The sequence below is a fragment of the Ips typographus genome, linkage group LG13 (genome assembly GCF_016097725.1).
Source record: "Ips typographus isolate SLU linkage group LG13, UJ_Ityp_2.0, whole genome shotgun sequence".
NCBI classification, from domain to species: Eukaryota; Metazoa; Arthropoda; class Insecta; order Coleoptera; family Curculionidae; genus Ips; species Ips typographus.
Window position 1 is genome coordinate 7,356,138 of NC_138434.1, and position 22,195 is coordinate 7,378,332.

Sequence of the window (22,195 nt, forward strand, 5' to 3'; positions counted from 1 at the left end):
AGTCAAAACTAATGAAAAATTAACACAAACACGTTTAAATCTCAGTGAATGGTATATTCCATACAGATTACTACATTATATTTCCTTTTTTGGTTGTTTTTTACGTTATTTGTAGGTTAGAAGGGATTGAAATCTTTGAAAATTGAAAAAAATCACATAAAAACCCATCTCTAAGCAATATTATCTACTTTACCCATCCCTACTTTTGACAGTTGACGATTGACGTTGGCAGTTTGAATAAAATAACAAATGACATTTGTCGATTTGTTTTTGCCCCTCAAAATTACTTAAATTTTCAAATTTTAAGTGTATTTAAAGGGTTTTTAATGCCGGATTTTCTAGTGTTTATTGCAGGAAACTTGTAATTTCCTTAAACCATCAAAATGACATCGGAAAGTGAAGAAGTTACGGTGGAGGATTCCGATGAATCTTTGCTGGATTTCAAAGAGGTTTGTTTACTTACCTTGTTTCTGCTTTAGTTTAGTGTTTTCCCAGTGTTTTGCCTTGTTTTTAAGTGTATTTTTGTGTTAAAAGCGGTTACAACGGGGTTTTTGTCGTTTCGAGTGATTAGAATGAGTCTGGCTTAATAATAATAATGTTTATTTATTTAGCAAGTGTGCTACATATAAAAACAGATAAAAAATATAACAAACTCTACTGAACTAAGTTATCACAGTTCTTTATGTGTACCGGCAACTTGTTAAAATCACTTGTGCCCTTATACAAAACAGATTTTTGCATTCGACTGGTGCTACATTTCTGCAATATAAAATCAGTGGAATTTCTAGTACTATACTTATGAATATCCTTAAAAAGTTTCAATCTATCACAGATATATTCAGGTAACAAGTTGTGTTTCAGCTTAAATGCAAACAAATGCATGTTGAACTCAAGTCTTTGTCTAACGGACAGTATATTTAAAACATTTAACATTGATTTAACGGGAGTACAACGATTGCACTTTAGAATGATTCTCAATGCTCTATTTTGGGTTTTTTCCAATTGGTCAAGTTTGTATTGTGGCAAATTAACCAATAAAGTTGAACAAAATTGACTGCAAGCTATACACCCCTGAGTACAATTTTTGTACTGTATTTCACTAATTCCCAGTAATTCCAAATCACTAACCTAACAATTAAAACCCATTAATTTTCTGGATTTCTTAAGTAAAAATAAGAAAATGTAGGTGCAACAACTTAACCGAAAGTAGATATCAAGTGCTGCTTATTTCAATTGGGACACCCTGTATATTTTTGTATTTTCAAATTCTACCCCAAATTCTAGACTTATTTCATTGTAAGTATAATGTCATTGTGTCTGTTCCTGAGATATTTACCATTTTATGTAAAATTTCATATTTTCAGTCTACACAAATACCACAAAGAGTTTTTTTGTGTTTTGCTGCGTTAAACAAGGTTTGTACTACTTAAGAGTGGGTGCAGAAAACCGTCAAAATATATGATACAGAGTGGTCAAAAAATCAGTTCTAAAAAAAGCCAGAAAGTCTGGTTTTTCAGGTTATTGGATGGGAAATTTAATGAGGATTCCAAAAATGCCCTTAACACAGTCATTTTCTCACTACAAGTGGTTTGGTCCCTGACTGTCCTTTCAAACTGTGTTTCTGACAGTTCAAACTTTGACACTGCTTTTCTCCCTGATTGTACTGAATTTTGAACTGTTTTTTTACATTATTGGATGGGGAATTCAGTGGGGATTCCAAAATTGCGCTTAAAACAGACATTTTTTCACTCCAAGTGGGTTTTACAAGCAATTTTGTTCCTGACTGTCCGTTCAAACTGTGTTTCTGACAGTTCAAACTTTGCCACTGCTTTTCTCCCTGACTGTACTAATTTTTGAAATGATTTTTTAAGTTATTCTGTTGGAAATTTGAAGAGGATTCCAAAAATGTGCTTAAAACTGCCATTTTTGCACTCCAAGTGGGGTTTACAAGCAATTTTGTCCCTGACTGTCCTTTGAAACTGTGTTTCTGGTAGTTCAACCTTTGACACCGCTTTTCTCTTTGACTGTACCAAATTTTGTAGTGTTTTTCAGGTTACCGGATAGGAAATTTAATGAAGTTTCCAAAAATGTGCTCTCCAAGTGGGGTTTATAAGCAATTTTGTCCCTGACTGTCCTTTCAAACTGTGTTTCTGGCTGTATCAATTTTTGTAGTGTTTTTTCATGTTATTAGATTGAAAATTTAATGAGAATTCTAAAAATGGGCTTAAAACAGTTATTTCTCACCCCAAGTGGGTTTTACAGGCGATTTTGTCCCTGACTGTTTTCAAACTGTTTCTGACAGTTCAAACTTTGACACCAGTTTTCTCTCTGATTGTACCAAATTTTGTAGTGTTTTTCAGGTTATTGAATAGGAAATTTAATGAGGATTCCAAAAATGTACTTAAAACTGTAATTTTTCACTTCAAGTGGGGTTTACAAGCGATTTTGTCCCTGACTGTCCTTTTAAATTGTGTTTCTGACAGTTCAAACTTTGACACCGCTTTTCTTCCTGACTGTACTAAATTTTGTAGTGTTTTTTTAGGTTATTGGATAGGAAATTTAATGAGGATTCCAAAAATGTGCTTAAAAACACGATTTGGTCACTCCAAGTGGGTTTTACAGGCGATTTTGTCTCTGACTGTCCTTTCAAACTGTGTTTCTGACAGTTCAAGCTTTAACACTGCTTTTCTCCCTGACTGTACTAAATTTTGTAGTGTTTTTTTAGGTTACTGGATGGGAAATTTAATGAGAATTCCAAAAATGTGCTTAAAACAGTCATTATCTCACTCCAAGTGGGTTTTACAAGCGATTTTGTCTCTGACTGTCCTTTCAAACTGTCTTTCTGGTAGTTCAAACTTTGCCACCGCATTTCTTCCTGACTGTACTAAATTTTGAACTGTTTTTAGGTTATTGGATGGGAAATTTAGTGGGAGTTCCAAAAATGTGCTTAAAACAGACATTTTCTCACTCCACGTGGGTTTTACAGGTGATTTTGTCGCTGACTGTCCTTTAAACTGTGTTCAAATTTCAGACCACAATTTCAACTTATTTGAAAGTTTATTGGATCAAGCTAGTTTTTTTCTGAATTACTCAAAAACGGTAAAAGTTACCAAAAAATGTTCTTAATCAACTTCTTAACGCAGCACCGTAAGTTTGCAGGACCGTTTTTGCTTCCCGTATACAGGGTGTGCAGGAAAAGTATGGTGATTGACTGTTTTTGGTCACCCTGTACGCAATTTTTGAGATTTTGGTTCAACCTCTTTGAAATGCCAAAAATAATCAAGTTACAGGGTGTTCAAATTTCAACTGATTTGAAAATTGGTTGCATCAAACCAGTTTTTGCCCAAAAAACTCGAAAACGGTAAAATAAGTGTGAATGAGAGCAAAAATGTTCGTTAAACTGGTAAACTCATTCCTGGAAGTTTCACAGTCTGTCAGTGCCAAAATTAATTCAGGGACAAAATTGCTTGTAAAACCCACTTGGAGTGAGATAATGACTGTTTTAAGCACATTTTTGGAATCCTCATTAAATTTCCTATCTAATGACATAATAAAACACTACAAAATTCGGTACAGTCAAGGAGAAAAGCGGTGTCAATGTTTGAAATACCAGAAAGACAGTTTGAAAGGACAATCAGGGACAAAATCGCGTGTAAAACCCACTTAGAGTGCAAAAATGACAGTTTTAAGCACATTTTTGAAATCCTCAATACATTTCCTATCTAATGACATAAAAAACACTACAAAATTCGGTACAGTCAGGGAGAAAAGGGGTGTCAAAGTTTTAACTACCAGAAACACAGTTTCAAAGGATAGTCAGGGACAAAATTGCTTATAAACCCCACTTGGAGTGAGATAATGACTGTTTTAAGCACATTTTTGGAATCCTCATTAAATTTCCTATCTAATGACATAATAAAACACTACAAAATTCGGTACAGTCAAGGAGAAAAGCGGTGTCAAAGTTTGAAATACCAGAAAGACAGTTTGAAAGGACAATCAGGGACAAAATCGCGTGTAAAACCCACTTAGAGTGCAAAAATGACAGTTTTAAGCACATTTTTGAAATCCTCAATACATTTCCTATCTAATGACATAAAAAACACTACAAAATTCGGTACAGTCAGGGAGAAAAGGGGTGTCAAAGTTTTAACTACCAGAAACACAGTTTCAAAGGATAGTCAGGGACAAAATTGCTTATAAACCCCACTTGGAGTGAGATAATGACTGTTTTAAGCACATTTTTGGAATCCTCATTAAATTTCCTATCTAATGACATAATAAAACACTACAAAATTCGGTACAGTCAAGGAGAAAAGCGGTGTCAAAGTTTGAAATACCAGAAAGACAGTTTGAAAGGACAATCAGGGACAAAATCGCGTGTAAAACCCACTTAGAGTGCAAAAATGACAGTTTTAAGCACATTTTTGAAATCCTCAATACATTTCCTATCTAATGACATAAAAAACACTACAAAATTCGGTACAGTCAGAGAGAAAAGGGGTGTCAAAGTTTTAACTACCAGAAACACAGTTTCAAAGGATAGTCAGGGACAAAATTGCTTATAAACCCCACTTGGAGTGAGATAATGACTGTTTTAAGCACATTTTTGGAATCCTCAATACATTTCCTATCTAATGACATAAAAAACACTACAAAATTCGGTACAGTCAGGGAGAAAAGGGGTGTCAAAGTTTTAACTACCAGAAACACAGTTTCAAAGGATAGTCAGGGACAAAATTGCTTATAAACCCCACTTGGAGTGAGATAATGACTGTTTTAAGCACATTTTTGGAATCCTCATTAAATTTCCTATCTAATGACATAATAAAACAACACAAAATTCGGTACAGTCAAGGAGAAAAGCGGTGTCAAAGTTTGAAGTACCAGAAAGACAGTTTGAAAGGACAATCAGGGACAAAATCGCGTGTAAAACCCACTTAGAGTGCAAAAATGACAGTTTTAAGCACATTTTTGAAATCCTCAATACATTTCCTATCTAATGACATAAAAAACACTACAAAATTCGGTACAGTCAAGGAGAAAAGCGGTGTCAAAGTTTGAAATACCAGAAAGACAGTTTGAAAGGACAATCAGGGACAAAATCGCGTGTAAAACCCACTTAGAGTGCAAAAATGACAGTTTTAAGCACATTTTTGAAATCCTCAATACATTTCCTATCTAATGACATAAAAAACACTACAAAATTCGGTACAGTCAGGGAGAAAAGGGGTGTCAAAGTTTTAACTACCAGAAACACAGTTTCAAAGGATAGTCAGGGACAAAATTGCTTATAAACCCCACTTGGAGTGAGATAATGACTGTTTTAAGCACATTTTTGGAATCCTCATTAAATTTCCTATCTAATGACATAATAAAACAACACAAAATTCGGTACAGTCAAGGAGAAAAGCGGTGTCAAAGTTTGAAGTACCAGAAAGACAGTTTGAAAGGACAATCAGGGACAAAATCGCGTGTAAAACCCACTTAGAGTGCAAAAATGACAGTTTTAAGCACATTTTTGAAATCCTCAATACATTTCCTATCTAATGACATAAAAAACACTACAAAATTCGGTACAGTCAAGGAGAAAAGCGGTGTCAAAGTTTGAAATACCAGAAAGACAGTTTGAAAGGACAATCAGGGACAAAATCGCGTGTAAAACCCACTTAGAGTGCAAAAATGACAGTTTTAAGCACATTTTTGAAATCCTCAATACATTTCCTATCTAATGACATAAAAAACACTACAAAATTCGGTACAGTCAGGGAGAAAAGGGGTGTCAAAGTTTTAACTACCAGAAACACAGTTTCAAAGGATAGTCAGGGACAAAATTGCTTATAAACCCCACTTGGAGTGAGATAATGACTGTTTTAAGCACATTTTTGGAATCCTCATTAAATTTCCTATCTAATGACATAATAAAACACTACAAAATTCGGTACAGTCAAGGAGAAAAGCGGTGTCAAAGTTTGAAATACCAGAAAGACAGTTTGAAAGGACAATCAGGGACAAAATCGCGTGTAAAACCCACTTAGAGTGCAAAAATGACAGTTTTAAGCACATTTTTGAAATCCTCAATACATTTCCTATCTAATGACATAAAAAACACTACAAAATTCGGTACAGTCAGGGAGAAAAGGGGTGTCAAAGTTTTAACTACCAGAAACACAGTTTCAAAGGATAGTCAGGGACAAAATTGCTTATAAACCCCACTTGGAGTGAGATAATGACTGTTTTAAGCACATTTTTGGAATCCTCATTAAATTTCCTATCTAATGACATAATAAAACACTACAAAATTCGGTACAGTCAAGGAGAAAAGCGGTGTCAAAGTTTGAAATACCAGAAAGACAGTTTGAAAGGACAATCAGGGACAAAATCGCGTGTAAAACCCACTTAGAGTGCAAAAATGACAGTTTTAAGCACATTTTTGAAATCCTCAATACATTTCCTATCTAATGACATAAAAAACACTACAAAATTCGGTACAGTCAGGGAGAAAAGGGGTGTCAAAGTTTTAACTACCAGAAACACAGTTTCAAAGGATAGTCAGGGACAAAATTGCTTATAAACCCCACTTGGAGTGAGATAATGACTGTTTTAAGCACATTTTTGGAATCCTCATTAAATTTCCTATCTAATGACATAATAAAACAACACAAAATTCGGTACAGTCAAGGAGAAAAGCGGTGTCAAAGTTTGAAGTACCAGAAAGACAGTTTGAAAGGACAATCAGGGACAAAATCGCGTGTAAAACCCACTTAGAGTGCAAAAATGACAGTTTTAAGCACATTTTTGAAATCCTCAATACATTTCCTATTTAATGACATAAAAAACACTACAAAATTGGGTACAGTCAGGGAGAAAAGCGGTGTCAAAACTTGAACTGACAGAAACACAGTTTGAAAGGACAGCCAGGGATGTCCCGTTTGGTTGCCACTGTATTCTTCCCATATATCTCACGATTTAAGTGCAGTTTTCAGCGAGCACTCATATAGATGGCGCTAAATTTCAGATCGACGACCTGGAATTCGACATACCCGAAGTGGCGCCCCCTTCTCTGGAAACGGTGTTGGGCGATTTGGAGTCGGAAGAGGGCAGCAGCAGCGACACCGTCTCGTTGCACTCGGTTCACACGATGACCGTTCGGTTCCGTTCGTTGATGTCACACTGTATCCTACAGGGTGTGTCCACTCAAATTTCCTCAGCAGCCGTAAGTCAAAATCGTTCAAACCACCGTGTGACGTAATGTTTTAGTAAATTTGGCAACGCTGCTACTATTTTTCATTTGGCTTTTTTTTTAGATAACATGAACTTTGATGAAATATGGCAGCAATGTTAGTAACTTTTGTGGTCAGATTTTCTTTGGAGTTTTTACTAAATTTGGCAACACCGCAGGGATTTTTTATTTGTCTTTTTTCAGAAAAGACGAGTTTTTATTAAATCCGGCAACAATGTTAGTAATATTGTTGAGACCTTGTCTACGACTTTTAACAAAATTTGGCAACATTGCTAAAATTTTCCAATTTGTATTTTTTTGTTAAAAATACCAATTTTTACTGAATTTGGCAACGCTGCTAATATTTGTCACTTGTTTGAAAACTGGAAATTCATGGACAATAACCAAAAAACCTGATGATGACATTAAATTCGTTCAAGGTGACTTGAAAACTGCAAATTGGTGTCAAATTCATGAAAATTGACCAAAAAACCTGATGATGACATTAAATTCATAGAAATTGACTTGAAAACTGCAAATTGATGTAAAATTTATGAAAATGGACTTAGAAAACTGGAAATTTATGGAAATTAATCAAAAAAAATCTGATAATGACATTAAATTCATTAAAATTGACTTGAAAACTACAAGTTGATGTCAAATTTATGAAAATTGGCTTAGAAAACTGGAAATTCATGTCAAATTTATGAAAAATCACCAAAAAACCTGATGATGACATTCAATTCATAGAAATTGATTTGAAAACTGCAAATTGATTTCAAATTTATAAAAATTGACTTAGAAAACTGGAAATTAACCAAAAAACCTGATGATGACATTAAATTCATTAAAATTGACTTGAAAACTGCAAGTTAACCTCAAATTCATTAAAATTGACTTGAAAACTGGAGATTGTCGTGAAAACTGCAAATTGGTGTCAAATTCATGAAAATTGACAGACAACTGCAAATTCATGTAGAATTTATGAAAATTGACTTAAAAACTGCAATTTGATGTCAAATTCATGAAAATTCACCAACAAACCTGATGATAACATTAAATTCATAGAAATTGACTTGAAAACAGCAAATTGGTGTCAAATTCATGAAAATTGACAGACAACTGCAAATTCATGTAGAATTTATGAAAATTGACTTAAAAACTGCAATTTGATGTCAAATTCATGAAAATTCACCAACAAACCTGATGATAACATTAAATTCATTAAAATTGACTTGAAAACTGCAAGTTAACCTCAAATTCATTAAAATTGACTTGAAAACTGGAGATTGTCGTGAAAACTGCAAATTGGTGTCAAATTCATGAAAATTGACAGACAACTGCAAATTCATGTAGAATTTATGAAAATTGACTTAAAAACTGCAATTTGATGTCAAATTCATGAAAATTCACCAACAAACCTGATGATAACATTAAATTCATAGAAATTGACTTGAAAACAGCAAATTGGTGTCAAATTTATGAAAATTGACTTGAGCACTGCAAATTGGAGTCAAATTCATGAAAATTGACAGAAAACTGCAATTGATGCCAAATTCATGCAAACTGATATAAAAACTGCAAATTGACGTCCAATTCATGAAAATTGACTTGAAAACTGCAAATTGGTGTAGAATTTATAAAAATTGACTTGACACCTGCAAATTGGTGTCAAATTCATAAAAATTGAGAAAAAACCTGATGAAGGCATTAAATTCATATAAATTGACTTGAAAACTCAAGATTGACGTCAAATTCATGAAGATTGACTTAGACAACTGCAAATTCATGTAGAATTTATGAAAATTGACTTAAAAACTGCAATTTGATGTCAAATTTATGAAAATTGAGCAAAAAACCTGATGATGACATTAAATTCATAGAAATTGACTTGAAAACAGCAAATTGGTGTCAAATTTATGAAAATTGACTTGAGCACTGCAAATTGGAGTCAAATTCATGAAAATTGACAGAAAACTGCAATTGATGCCAAATTCATGCAAACTGATATAAAAACTGCAAATTGACGTCCAATTCATGAAAATTGACTTGAAAACTGCAAATTGGTGTAGAATTTATAAAAATTGAGAAAAAACCTGATGAAGACATTAAATTCATATAAATTGACTTGAAAACTCAAGATTGACGTCAAATTCATGAAAATTGACTTAGACAACTGCAAATTCATGTAGAATTTATGAAAATTGACTTAAAAACTGCAATTTGATGTCAAATTTATGAAAATTGAGCAAAAAACCTGATGATGGCATTAAATTCATAAAAATTGACTTGAAAACTCGAGATTGACGTCAAAATCATGAAAAGACTTGAAAACTGCAAATTGGTGTCAAATTCATGAAAATTCACCAACAAACCTGATGATGACATTAAATTCATAGAAATTGACTTGAAAACAGCAAATTGGTGTCAAATTTATGAAAATTGACTTGAGCACTGCAAATTGGAGTCAAATTCATGAAAATTGACAGAAAACTGCAATTGATGCCAAATTCCTGCAAACTGATATAAAAACTGCAAATTGACGTCAAATTCATGAAAATTGACTTGAAAACTGCAAATTGGTGTAGAATTTATAAAAATTGACTTGACACCTGCAAATTGGTGTCAAATTCATAAAAATTGAGAAAAAACCTGATGAAGGTATTAAATTCATATAAATTGACTTGAAAACTCAAGATTGACGTCTGCTAAATGACTAAATTTATGAAAATTGGCGTCAAACGCATGAAAATTGACCCAAAAATTTGAAAATGATTTTAAATTAATGAAATTTTTTTTGAAAATTGAGAATTGACGTCAAATTTATGACAATTTAATTAAAAACTGCTAGTTGACGTCAGATTCATAAAAATTGACCGACAAATCTGAAAATGACATTAAATTTATGAAAATTGACTTGAAAACTGCAATTTGACCTCAAAATACAAAATTTTTTTAAAAAATTGGCAACATTTGACGTTTGTGACAGTTTTTTTTTGGCATTTGACAGGACCGAGCCAAAACCGGTCTACCAACCGTCATTTGCACGAGTTTGAAGTATGTCGCGATCGGTACGTCACACGGTTACGTCATGTGTTTCGACGCACACCAAAATTTGCGTTGGTATCACTGCGACGCTTGCTGCGCCGATCAGGGTGCCGTGTCGGCGCTCGCCTTCAACTTGGACAGTGCACGCTTATTGGTCGGGTGAGTGACAGTTGATGGGACGGGCGGGCGACGTTGCCAACGCTTAAGCTTTTTCGCAGCTACGAACGCGGATTGGTGACCATGTTGGATGCGAAAAATGGCGATTTGTTACGACGAATGGCGGACGCGCACGCACCCCAAACGGCCGTTCTTCATCTTCGATTCACTTTTTTCAGTAATTTCGCTCTGTGCGGTGATTCGTCGGGGTGCGTGTTCACGTTGGGTTTCAACAAAAGACTGGGGGTGAGTAAATTTCCAATTTACTAAAAAAAAGAACAACTTTTGAACATGTTTACACTAAAACCGTTAAAAATGTCGTTTTCAAGCGTTTGACAACATTTTTAGACTTGGTAGAATTTTTGAACATTTTAGACTTGGTAGAACTTTTGAACATTTTACACTAAAACCGTTAAAAATGTCGTTGTCAAGCGTTTGACAACATTTTTAGACTTGGTAGAACTTTTGAACATTTTACACTAAAACCGTCAAAAATGTCGTTTTCAAGCGTTTGACAACATTTTTAGACTTGGTAGAACTTTTGAACATTTTATACTAAAACCGTTAAAAATGTCGTTTTCAAGTGTTTGACAACATTTTTAGACTTGGTAGAATTTTTGAACATTTTAGACTTGGTAGAACTTTTGAACATTTTGCACTAAAACCGTTAAAAATGTCGTTGTCAAGCGTTTGACAACATTTTTAGACTTGGTAGAACTTTTGAACATTTTACACTAAAACCGTCAAAAATGTCGTTTTCAAGCGTTTGACAACATTTTTAGACTTGGTAGAATTTTTGAACATTTTAGACTTGGTAGAACTTTTGAACATTTTACACTAAAACCGTTAAAAATGTCGTTGTCAAGCGTTTGACAACATTTTTAGACTTGGTAGAACTTTTGAACATTTTAGACTTGGTAGAACTTTTGAACATTTTACACTAAAACCGTTAAAAATGTCGTTTTCAAGCGTTTGACAACATTTTTAGACTTGGTAGAATTTTTGAACATTTTAGGCTTGGTAGAACTTTTGAACATGTTTACACTCTAACACCGTCAAAAATGTCGTTTTCAAGTGTGACAACATTTTTAGACTTGGTAGAATTTTTGAACATTTTAGACTTGGTAGAACTTTTGAACATTTTACACTAAAACCGTCAAAAATGTCGTTTTCAAGCGTTTGACAACATTTTTAGACTTGGTAGAATTTTTGAACATTTTACACTAAAACCGTCAAAAATGTCGTTTTCAAGCGTTTGACAACATTTTTAGACTTAGTAGAACTTTTGAACATTTTACACTAAAACCGTCAAAAATGTCGTTTTCAAGTGTTTGACAACATTTTTAGACTTGGTAGAATTTTTGAACATTTTAAACTTGGTAGAACTTTTGAACATTTTACACTAAAACCGTCAAAAATGTCGTTTTCAAGCGTTTGACAACATTTTTAGACTTGGTAGAATTTTTGAACATTTTACACTAAAACCGTCAAAAATGTCGTTTTCAAGCGTTTGACAACATTTTTAGACTTAGTAGAACTTTTGAACATTTTACACTAAAACCGTCAAAAATGTCGTTTTCAAGTGTTTGACAACATTTTTAGACTTGGTAGAATTTTTGAACATTTTAAACTTGGTAGAACTTTTGAACATTTTACACTAAAACCGTCAAAAATGTCGTTTTCAAGCGTTTGACAACATTTTTAGACTTGGTAGAATTTTTGAACATTTTAGACTTGGTAGAACATTTTACACCAGAAACCCCAAAAATATTGTTTCCATGTGTTTAACGCTTTTTACAATGTTTTTGACTCAGTAGAACTTTTGAACATTTTTAGAACATTTCAACATTTTACACTAAAAACCTCAAAAGTGTTGTTTCCAAGTGTTCAGGGACGTTTTTAACACTTTTTATAGCGTTTTCGAGTCGGTTAGAATTTTTCAACATTTTAATAATAATAATACGTTTATTTAGCAAATTTGCTATAAGGAATACAGAGATAAGTAAATATGTAAATAAGCAAAAATGTAAAAAAGTACAGTGTAAAATCAATTAAAAGCTAAAACTAAACACTTAAATATCTAAAATTTAAATAAAGTCACGACCTAACAAATCTCAACAAAACCAGACAAACTGCCAAAAATCTATCATTAACTGCTGTAAAAATATCACAAATTTAGTCCACCTTCAAAAAGTTTCGCATTAATATTTTAAAAGTGTCAAGTTTTTTAGTATTTTTGATATGAGTCGGTAGTCCATTAAAATCGTGCAAACCCTTAAACAATACTGTATTCAACATTTGACTGCTATTGCACTTTTCGAGTAGTATGAAATCATTACAGTGTCTAGTTTGATAATTATGTACATCACCAAAAAACTTGACCCTATCGCATATGTAGGATGGCAACAGTTTGTTTTTAATCTTAAACACAAATACGTAAACATTAAACAGAATCTTCTGCCTCACGGTCAACATATCCAGAACTCTAAGCATAGTCGCAATATGCGCGTACCTGTCATATTTTAAAATGGTTCTCATGGCTCTATTCTGAATTACTTGCAGTTGTTCAATTTTATAAGCCGGTAGACTATAAAGCAGTGTGGCACAGAACTGAAGGTGTGGCTCCGCTATACTATTATACAAAAGTTTTTTTGTGTAAAACGACAAGTGCTTGCCAACTCTCGCTATAAAATTTACTTTCCTGGAGAACTTCCTAGTTATATAATCAGCATGGGCATGGAAATTGAGTTCCGAGTCCAAAATGACTCCCAAATATTTTATTTGAACTTCATGTTTAATTCTTTGATTATCTATGTTAATATTAATGCTGTTCACATCGACACCACTGAGTCTGCCCCTCCTCCCAAAAAGACAAAATCCTGACTTTGATGCATTCAAGGAGAGTTTGTTGTTGCACAACCAGTCAAACAAGTTATTCAGATCTCTATTGACAATCTCCTGCATCCGGATTATGTCCCTTCCCACAAAGTAGATCATAGTGTCGTCAGCAAACAGTTCGACCTTACACATTTTCACTACCTTAACCATGTCATTTATGTATAGGAGGAAAAGCAGGGGACCAAGAACAGTTCCCTGCGGCACTCCGTGTTGCACCCGCAAAGATTCTGATACACAGTCTTTGTATTTAACTCTCTGTCGTCGATCGTGCAAGTACGACTGAAACCACCTCAAAACATTACCCCCAATGCCCATGCTGCTTAGACGCCTCAATAATATGCCCCTATCAACTGTCTCGAATGCCCTCTTAAGGTCCAAAAACACCGCCAACACAAAACCACCCTCATCCATCGACTTCACAAACTCACTACAAATACTGACAACAACAGACTCACACGAGTGGTGACTCCGAAAACCTGACTGATTCGCAATCAAAATATTATTTTCTGTACAATGCTTATGCAATTGTTCTTTTACAGCCAGTTCCAAAACCTTTTCGTAGACTTCAACGGTATTTATTGGTCTAAATTCGTTAAAAAGCTTTGTACCTTGCACTTTAGGGACAGGAATCACCATGGACTCCTTCCATGAATCCGGAAAGACACCACTCGCAAGAGACGCATTTACAACATCTAACAAACGGTTAGCAGCCACACCACAGACGTCACACAAAATCTTCTTAGATATGCCATTCACTCCTCCACCCACATCATTCATATCCTTCAATATTCGTTTCAAATCATTCATGGAAATTTTATCAAACTTGGAGAATGTAGACTTAAGTTCGTGAAAATAAGACAAGGTTTGATCCCCGACATTACACTCAGGAACACCACTGATTATATCTTCTATGCTTCTTATAAAGTACCTATTGAATTCCTCCGCTATAAGCGAGTCGTCGTTAGTTTTAGCAGATTCAAAGATTATTTCGTCCGGATCTGAAGAGTTCTTTTTCGGTAATAAAGTTTTTAATTGTTTCCACATTTCACGTGGGTTGTATTTATTGTCATCAATAATGTTCCTAAAATGTCCATCCTTTTCCGATCTAATTTGACCTACAATGAAATTACGCATTATCTTAAATTCCCGCCATGCATCTTCGTTATTCTCTCGAACCGCTCTAATGTACAATTCATCCCTCACTCGTATATTTTGTTTAATGTCAGGTGTTATCCACGCTTTGTTCAAATATTTATCTTTAAACACAAATTTTTGTTTTGGACACATAACATTCAAAACATCACAAATGCTATCTACAAAAATATTTGCCAACACATTTACGTCTCCACTATCATTTGTCCATTCAGCATCCAAAAGATAATTCCGCCATTGATCAGCATCATAACCCTTCATTGATCTACGATAAACAATTAAATCTTTGCATTCATTTGATGCCCGGTGTCCAAGCTGGACGGACAAGATACTATGATCACCGATTCTGGGTGTATGATGTACTGATACCGCTAGATTCTTATCATTTGTTACCACATAATCGATTAGCGTTTTACTTACGTTAGTAATGCGCGTCGGACTATCTACAACCTGTGAAAATCCATTTGAATATATATATGACAGAATTTTGTCTCCATAAAATGAAGGTTTTGATATATCAAAATTAAAATCCCCCATTATGACATTAATACCAGAAAACTCATTAACGCTATCAAGATATTCGTTAAAGAAATCGACAAACTGAGCATTGCAATTTTGGGGTGGATGATACAAAACGGTACAAAGATATTTAATTCGCGATACAGAAAACTCTACTGACAGCAACCACACATAATTACCAACACACTCAACTGTACTGACTTTATATTTGATGTCCCTTCTGATTAGAGCCATGACTCCCCCCGTCCTCTTGTTATCAGATACACACTGCTCAATACCATAGCCATCCACCTTCAATTCCACCAACTCTACGTCATCCGTCACATGAGTCTCAGATAAAAATATCATCAATGGCCTAGTATCATTTATCAGTAACATTAAGTCATCTTTATTATTTAAATATCCCTGACAATTCAAATACAAAATGCTCGAATTTAGATCTATATTTTTATTTAATTGCTATTGCAAAAATTTATTTCTTCGAATTTTTTCTATTCGTTTATAAGTTTCGCAATTTGCATAGTCCCAAGCGGGATGATTAATATCAAGGTTCATTTTAAATTTATCATTTGAATCAATACAGTTTACACATTTACAATTATCTGAATCGTCCATGCATTGCTTTGTATCATGATCGCCAGAACACTTAGCGCACATTATTTTATTTTTACAATCCTTCTGAAGATGTCCATATTTATTGCAGTTATAGCAACGTACTATACCATAATCGTTAAAAACCCTACATCGACTCCAACCAATATTTATTATTTCTTTATTAATAAGCAAGTTATAAGAACTAGAGTCTACCTCGAAAATTATATTAAATCTTTTATTTAAAACGTTTGATTTCCGCAATATTTTTAACTTAAAGTCTTTAATGTTTTCTTGTAATTCGTTTTGTTTAATCACACTCATAATAAGGTCTTCCTCATACTCACTCTCATGCACTCCAACTACCTTAATCCTATGGTCATGCTTTTTCGGTTGATCAACCTCATAGTTCTCCCCAAGTTTCTTCTGTATTTCAGATCGGACAGTTGATATTTCCTTTTCATTACCACAACTGATTATAAGCCCACCATTTTTGGTCGGCCGCCCCATTGAAACACCAAGGCCAAGTTCAGCTGGTTTAATCTTCTCCTGGAGGTCTTTCTTGATTTGCTTAATGTCTTTTTGCGAACCCTTCTGTTTTACGACTAATACCTTAGTGTTATTCGGTGGATTTGAGGCAGCAGTTGCATAAGAGATGTTCGGTACCGTCTGGCTTTGAGAATCGTTTACCGTTGGCTGGCTCTTCAAGGAGGCAATTTCCATCTTCAACATTTTATTTTCTTCCAATAACTTGTCAACTTTTTCATTTAAATCATTTGTTGTCTTCACTAATATAGATAAGGTGTAATTTATTCCGTCAACCACACTCTGATCTTCAAGGTCTTCGATTCTACTTCTTTTTCTTGGTCTATTTGGACCATCAGACTTTCCATCGCCATGAGTATCGAAGCACTGTTTACATCTCCAAGATGCTCTCCTCAAGTGGAAGCCGCGAAAATCTACATTTTCGCATCTTCCATGAAAATCATTTTTGCATAGCATACACTGTACTGTGGTTTTTATATCATCCAAAAAGGCCTTACATTTAAAGCAACTATTATTGAATGATCCTCCAGGATCATCAATTCCATCCATTACTATGAACTCGTTGGTCACTTCAAGCAGCACAGTTTATTTATATTGTGTTATCAATGTTTACACAGAAGAAATCTATTTGAGATCTTATTGTTCAAATTGAATGTTTAATTTACCATGAGAGTAGTTATCGAAAACTCTTAGTTTAAACACAGATCGACCGATCAGACTCAGATTTACCACTGGCAAAAAAATCACAATTTTCCAGCCAGTTTTACAGCGAAAAACTCGGAAAAAAAGCGGAGCCCAATTACACCGGTCAAGTCACCACACCACTCCAACATTAAAAACCTCAAAAATGTTGAATTGACAACTTAATCAATTTTGACTAGAAATGTTACAAATTAGGTGAAAACTAGAAAACTGACTGGTAATGTTTCAAAGTAAAAAATCTGAAACTTGATTAAAAATGTTGAAAACAATGTCAAAAACCAGAAAATTGACTAGAAATGTTGAAAACAAAGTAAAACATCTGAAATTTGACTAGGAATGTTCAAAATTAGGTCGAAAACCTGAAAATTCACTAGGAATTTTGAAAACAAAGTCAAAAATCTGGAAATTGACTAAAAATGTTGAAAACAAAGTAAAACCTGAAAAATGACTAAAAATGTTGAAAACAAAGTCAAAAACCTGGAAATTGACACTAGAAATGTTGAAAACAAAGTAAAACATCTGAAATTTGACTAAGAATGTGCAAAATTAGGTCAAAAACTTAAAAATTGACTAGAAATGTTGAAAACATCTGAAATTTGACTCGGAATGTTAAAAATTGGGTCAAAAACATGAAAATTGACTAGGAATGTTCAAAATTAGGTCAAAAACCTGAAACTTGACTAAAAATGTTGAAAACAAAATAAAAAACCTGAAAATTGATTAAAAATGTTGAAAACAAAGTAAAACATCTAAAATGTGACTAGGAATGTTAAAAATTAGGTCAAAAATCTAACAATTGACTAGAAATGTTCAAAATTAGGTCAAAAACCTGAAACTTGACTAAAAACGTTGAAAACAAAGTAAAAAACTTGAAAATTGACTAAAAATGTTGAAAACAATGTCAAAAACAATAAAATTGACTGGAGCGGTTGAAAACAAAGTAAAACATCTAAAATTTGACTAGGAATGTTAAAAATTAGGTCAAAAATCTAACAATTGACTAGAAATGTTCAAAATTAGGTCAAAAACCTGAAACTTGACTAAAAATATTGAAAAGAAAGTAAAAAACTTGAAAATTGACTAAAAATGTTGAAAACAATGTCAAAAACAATAAAATTGACTGGAGCGGTTGAAAACAAAGTAAAACATCTAAAATTTGACTAGGAATGTTAAAAATTAGGTCAAAAATCTAACAATTGACTAGAAATGTTCAAAATTAGGTCAAAAACCTGAAACTTGACTAAAAATGTTGAAAACAAAGTAAAAAACTTGAAAATTGAATAAAAATTTTGAAAACAATGTCAAAAACAATAAAATTGACTGGAGCGGTTGAAAACAAAGTAAAACATCTAAAATTTGACTTGGAATGTTAAAAATTAGGTCAAAAATCTAACAATTGACTAGAAATGTTTAAAATTAGGTCAAAAACCTGAAACTTGACTAAAAACGTTGAAAACAAAGTAAAAAACTTGAAAATTGACTAAAAATGTTGAAAACAATGCCAAAAACAATAAAATTGACTGGAGCGGTTGAAAACAAAGTAAAACATCTAAAATTTGACTTGGAATGTTAAAAATTAGGTCAAAAATCTAACAATTGACTAGAAATGTTCAAAATTAGGTCAAAAACCTGAAACTTGACTAAAAACGTTGAAAACAAAGTAAAAAACTTGAAAATTGACTAAAAATGTTGAAAACAATGCCAAAAACAATAAAATTGACTGGAGCGGTTGAAAACAAAGTAAAACATCTAAAATTTGACTAGGAATGTTAAAAATTAGGTCAAAAATCTAACAATTGACTAGAAATGTTCAAAATTAGGTCAAAAACCTGAAACTTGACTAAAAACGTTGAAAACAAAGTAAAAAACTTGAAAATTGACTAAAAATGTTGAAAACAATGCCAAAAACAATAAAATTGACTGGAGCGGTTGAAAACAAAGTAAAACATCTAAAATTTGACTAGGAATGTTAAAAATTAGGTCAAAAATCTAACAATTGACTAGAAATGTTCAAAATTAGGTCAAAAACCTGAAACTTGACTAAAAATGTTGAAAACAAAGTAAAAAACTTGAAAATTGAATAAAAATGTTGAAAACAATGTCAAAAACAATAAAATTGACTGGAGCGGTTGAAAACAAAGTAAAACATTTAAAATTTGACTAGGAATGTTAAAAATTAGGTCAAAAATCTAACAATTGACTAGAAATGTTCAAAATTAGGTCAAAAACCTGAAACTTGACTAAAAATGTTGAAAACAAAGTAAAAAACTTGAAAATTGAATAAAAATTTTGAAAACAATGTCAAAAACAATAAAATTGACTGGAGCGGTTGAAAACAAAGTAAAACATCTAAAATTTGACTTGGAATGTTAAAAATTAGGTCAAAAATCTAACAATTGACTAGAAATGTTTAAAATTAGGTCAAAAACCTGAAACTTGACTAAAAACGTTGAAAACAAAGTAAAAAACTTGAAAATTGACTAAAAATGTTGAAAACAATGCCAAAAACAATAAAATTGACTGGAGCGGTTGAAAACAAAGTAAAACATCTAAAATTTGACTTGGAATGTTCAAAATTAGGTCAAAAACCTGAAACTTGACTAAAAATGTTGAAAACAAAGTAAAAAACTTGAAAATTGAATAAAAATGTTGAAAACAATGTCAAAAACAATAAAATTGACTGGAGCGGTTGAAAACAAAGTAAAACATTTAAAATTTGACTAGGAATGTTAAAAATTAGGTCAAAAATCTAACAATTGACTAGAAATGTTCAAAATTAGGTCAAAAACCTGAAACTTGACTAAAAATGTTGAAAACAAAGTAAAAAACTTGAAAATTGAATAAAAATGTTGAAAACAATGCCAAAAACAATAAAATTGACTGGAGCGGTTGAAAACAAAGTAAAACATCTAAAATTTGACTAGGAATGTTAAAAATTAGGTCAAAAATCTAACAATTGACTAGAAATGTTCAAAATTAGGTCAAAAACCTGAAACTTGACTAAAAATGTTGAAAACAAAGTAAAAAACTTGAAAATTGAATAAAAATGTTGAAAACAATGTCAAAAACAATAAAATTGACTGGAGCGGTTGAAAACAAAGTAAAACATTTAAAATTTGACTAGGAATGTTAAAAATTAGGTCAAAAATCTAACAATTGACTAGAAATGTTCAAAATTAGGTCAAAAACCTGAAACTTGACTAAAAATGTTGAAAACAAAGTAAAAAACTTGAAAATTGAATAAAAATTTTGAAAACAATGTCAAAAACAATAAAATTGACTGGAGCGGTTGAAAACAAAGTAAAACATCTAAAATTTGACTTGGAATGTTAAAAATTAGGTCAAAAATCTAACAATTGACTAGAAATGTTTAAAATTAGGTCAAAAACCTGAAACTTGACTAAAAACGTTGAAAACAAAGTAAAAAACTTGAAAATTGACTAAAAATGTTGAAAACAATGCCAAAAACAATAAAATTGACTGGAGCGGTTGAAAACAAAGTAAAACATCTAAAATTTGACTTGGAATGTTAAAAATTAGGTCAAAAATCTAACAATTGACTAGAAATGTTCAAAATTAGGTCAAAAACCTGAAACTTGACTAAAAACGTTGAAAACAAAGTAAAAAACTTGAAAATTGACTAAAAATGTTGAAAACAATGCCAAAAACAATAAAATTGACTGGAGCGGTTGAAAACAAAGTAAAACATCTAAAATTTGACTAGGAATGTTAAAAATTAGGTCAAAAATCTAACAATTGACTAGAAATGTTCAAAATTAGGTCAAAAACCTGAAACTTGACTAAAAACGTTGAAAACAAAGTAAAAAACTTGAAAATTGACTAAAAATGTTGAAAACAATGCCAAAAACAATAAAATTGACTGGAGCGGTTGAAAACAAAGTAAAACATCTAAAATTTGACTAGGAATGTTAAAAATTAGGTCAAAAATCTAACAATTGACTAGAAATGTTCAAAATTAGGTCAAAAACCTGAAACTTGACTAAAAATGTTGAAAACAAAGTAAAAAACTTGAAAATTGAATAAAAATGTTGAAAACAATGTCAAAAACAATAAAATTGACTGGAGCGGTTGAAAACAAAGTAAAACATTTAAAATTTGACTAGGAATGTTAAAAATTAGGTCAAAAATCTAACAATTGACTAGAAATGTTCAAAATTAGGTCAAAAACCTGAAACTTGACTAAAAATGTTGAAAACAAAGTAAAAAACTTGAAAATTGAATAAAAATTTTGAAAACAATGTCAAAAACAATAAAATTGACTGGAGCGGTTGAAAACAAAGTAAAACATCTAAAATTTGACTTGGAATGTTAAAAATTAGGTCAAAAATCTAACAATTGACTAGAAATGTTTAAAATTAGGTCAAAAACCTGAAACTTGACTAAAAACGTTGAAAACAAAGTAAAAAACTTGAAAATTGACTAAAAATGTTGAAAACAATGCCAAAAACAATAAAATTGACTGGAGCGGTTGAAAACAAAGTAAAACATCTAAAATTTGACTTGGAATGTTAAAAATTAGGTCAAAAATCTAACAATTGACTAGAAATGTTCAAAATTAGGTCAAAAACCTGAAACTTGACTAAAAACGTTGAAAACAAAGTAAAAAACTTGAAAATTGACTAAAAATGTTGAAAACAATGCCAAAAACAATAAAATTGACTGGAGCGGTTGAAAACAAAGTAAAACATCTAAAATTTGACTAGGAATGTTAAAAATTAGGTCAAAAATCTAACAATTGACTAGAAATGTTCAAAATTAGGTCAAAAACCTGAAACTTGACTAAAAACGTTGAAAACAAAGTAAAAAACTTGAAAATTGACTAAAAATGTTGAAAACAATGCCAAAAACAATAAAATTGACTGGAGCGGTTGAAAACAAAGTAAAACATCTAAAATTTGACTAGGAATGTTAAAAATTAGGTCAAAAATCTAACAATTGACTAGAAATGTTCAAAATTAGGTCAAAAACCTGAAACTTGACTAAAAATGTTGAAAACAAAGTAAAAAACTTGAAAATTGAATAAAAATGTTGAAAACAATGTCAAAAACAATAAAATTGACTGGAGCGGTTGAAAACAAAGTAAAACATTTAAAATTTGACTAGGAATGTTAAAAATTAGGTCAAAAATCTAACAATTGACTAGAAATGTTCAAAATTAGGTCAAAAACCTGAAACTTGACTAAAAATGTTGAAAACAAAGTAAAAAACTTGAAAATTGAATAAAAATTTTGAAAACAATGTCAAAAACAATAAAATTGACTGGAGCGGTTGAAAACAAAGTAAAACATCTAAAATTTGACTTGGAATGTTAAAAATTAGGTCAAAAATCTAACAATTGAC

At 32.1% G+C, this 22,195-nt stretch overlaps 1 protein-coding gene across 5 annotated transcripts in view; it reads left to right on the plus strand.

Annotated features, from left to right (window-relative positions):
* The first annotated feature begins 225 nt into the window (after nucleotides 1-225).
* Nucleotides 226-22,195, plus strand: part of Vps8 (vacuolar protein sorting 8) — a 91,206-nt gene continuing 69,236 nt past the window's right edge. For 4 of the 5 annotated variants that reach the window (XR_014180331.1, XR_014180330.1, XM_081991843.1 and 1 more), the window contains exons 1-4: nucleotides 227-449; nucleotides 7,019-7,216; nucleotides 10,233-10,429; nucleotides 10,489-10,672. Coding sequence is in view for 3 of the 5 variants with exons in the window: in XM_081991843.1 (XP_081847969.1) it covers nucleotides 384-449; nucleotides 7,019-7,216; nucleotides 10,233-10,429; nucleotides 10,489-10,672 (645 nt within the window). In the remaining 2 variants the exon portion in view is untranslated. Of the gene's footprint in view, nucleotides 450-7,018; nucleotides 7,217-10,232; nucleotides 10,430-10,488; nucleotides 10,673-22,195 lie in introns of all 5 variants that reach the window. The other variant, XM_081991844.1, reaches the window with a different exon arrangement.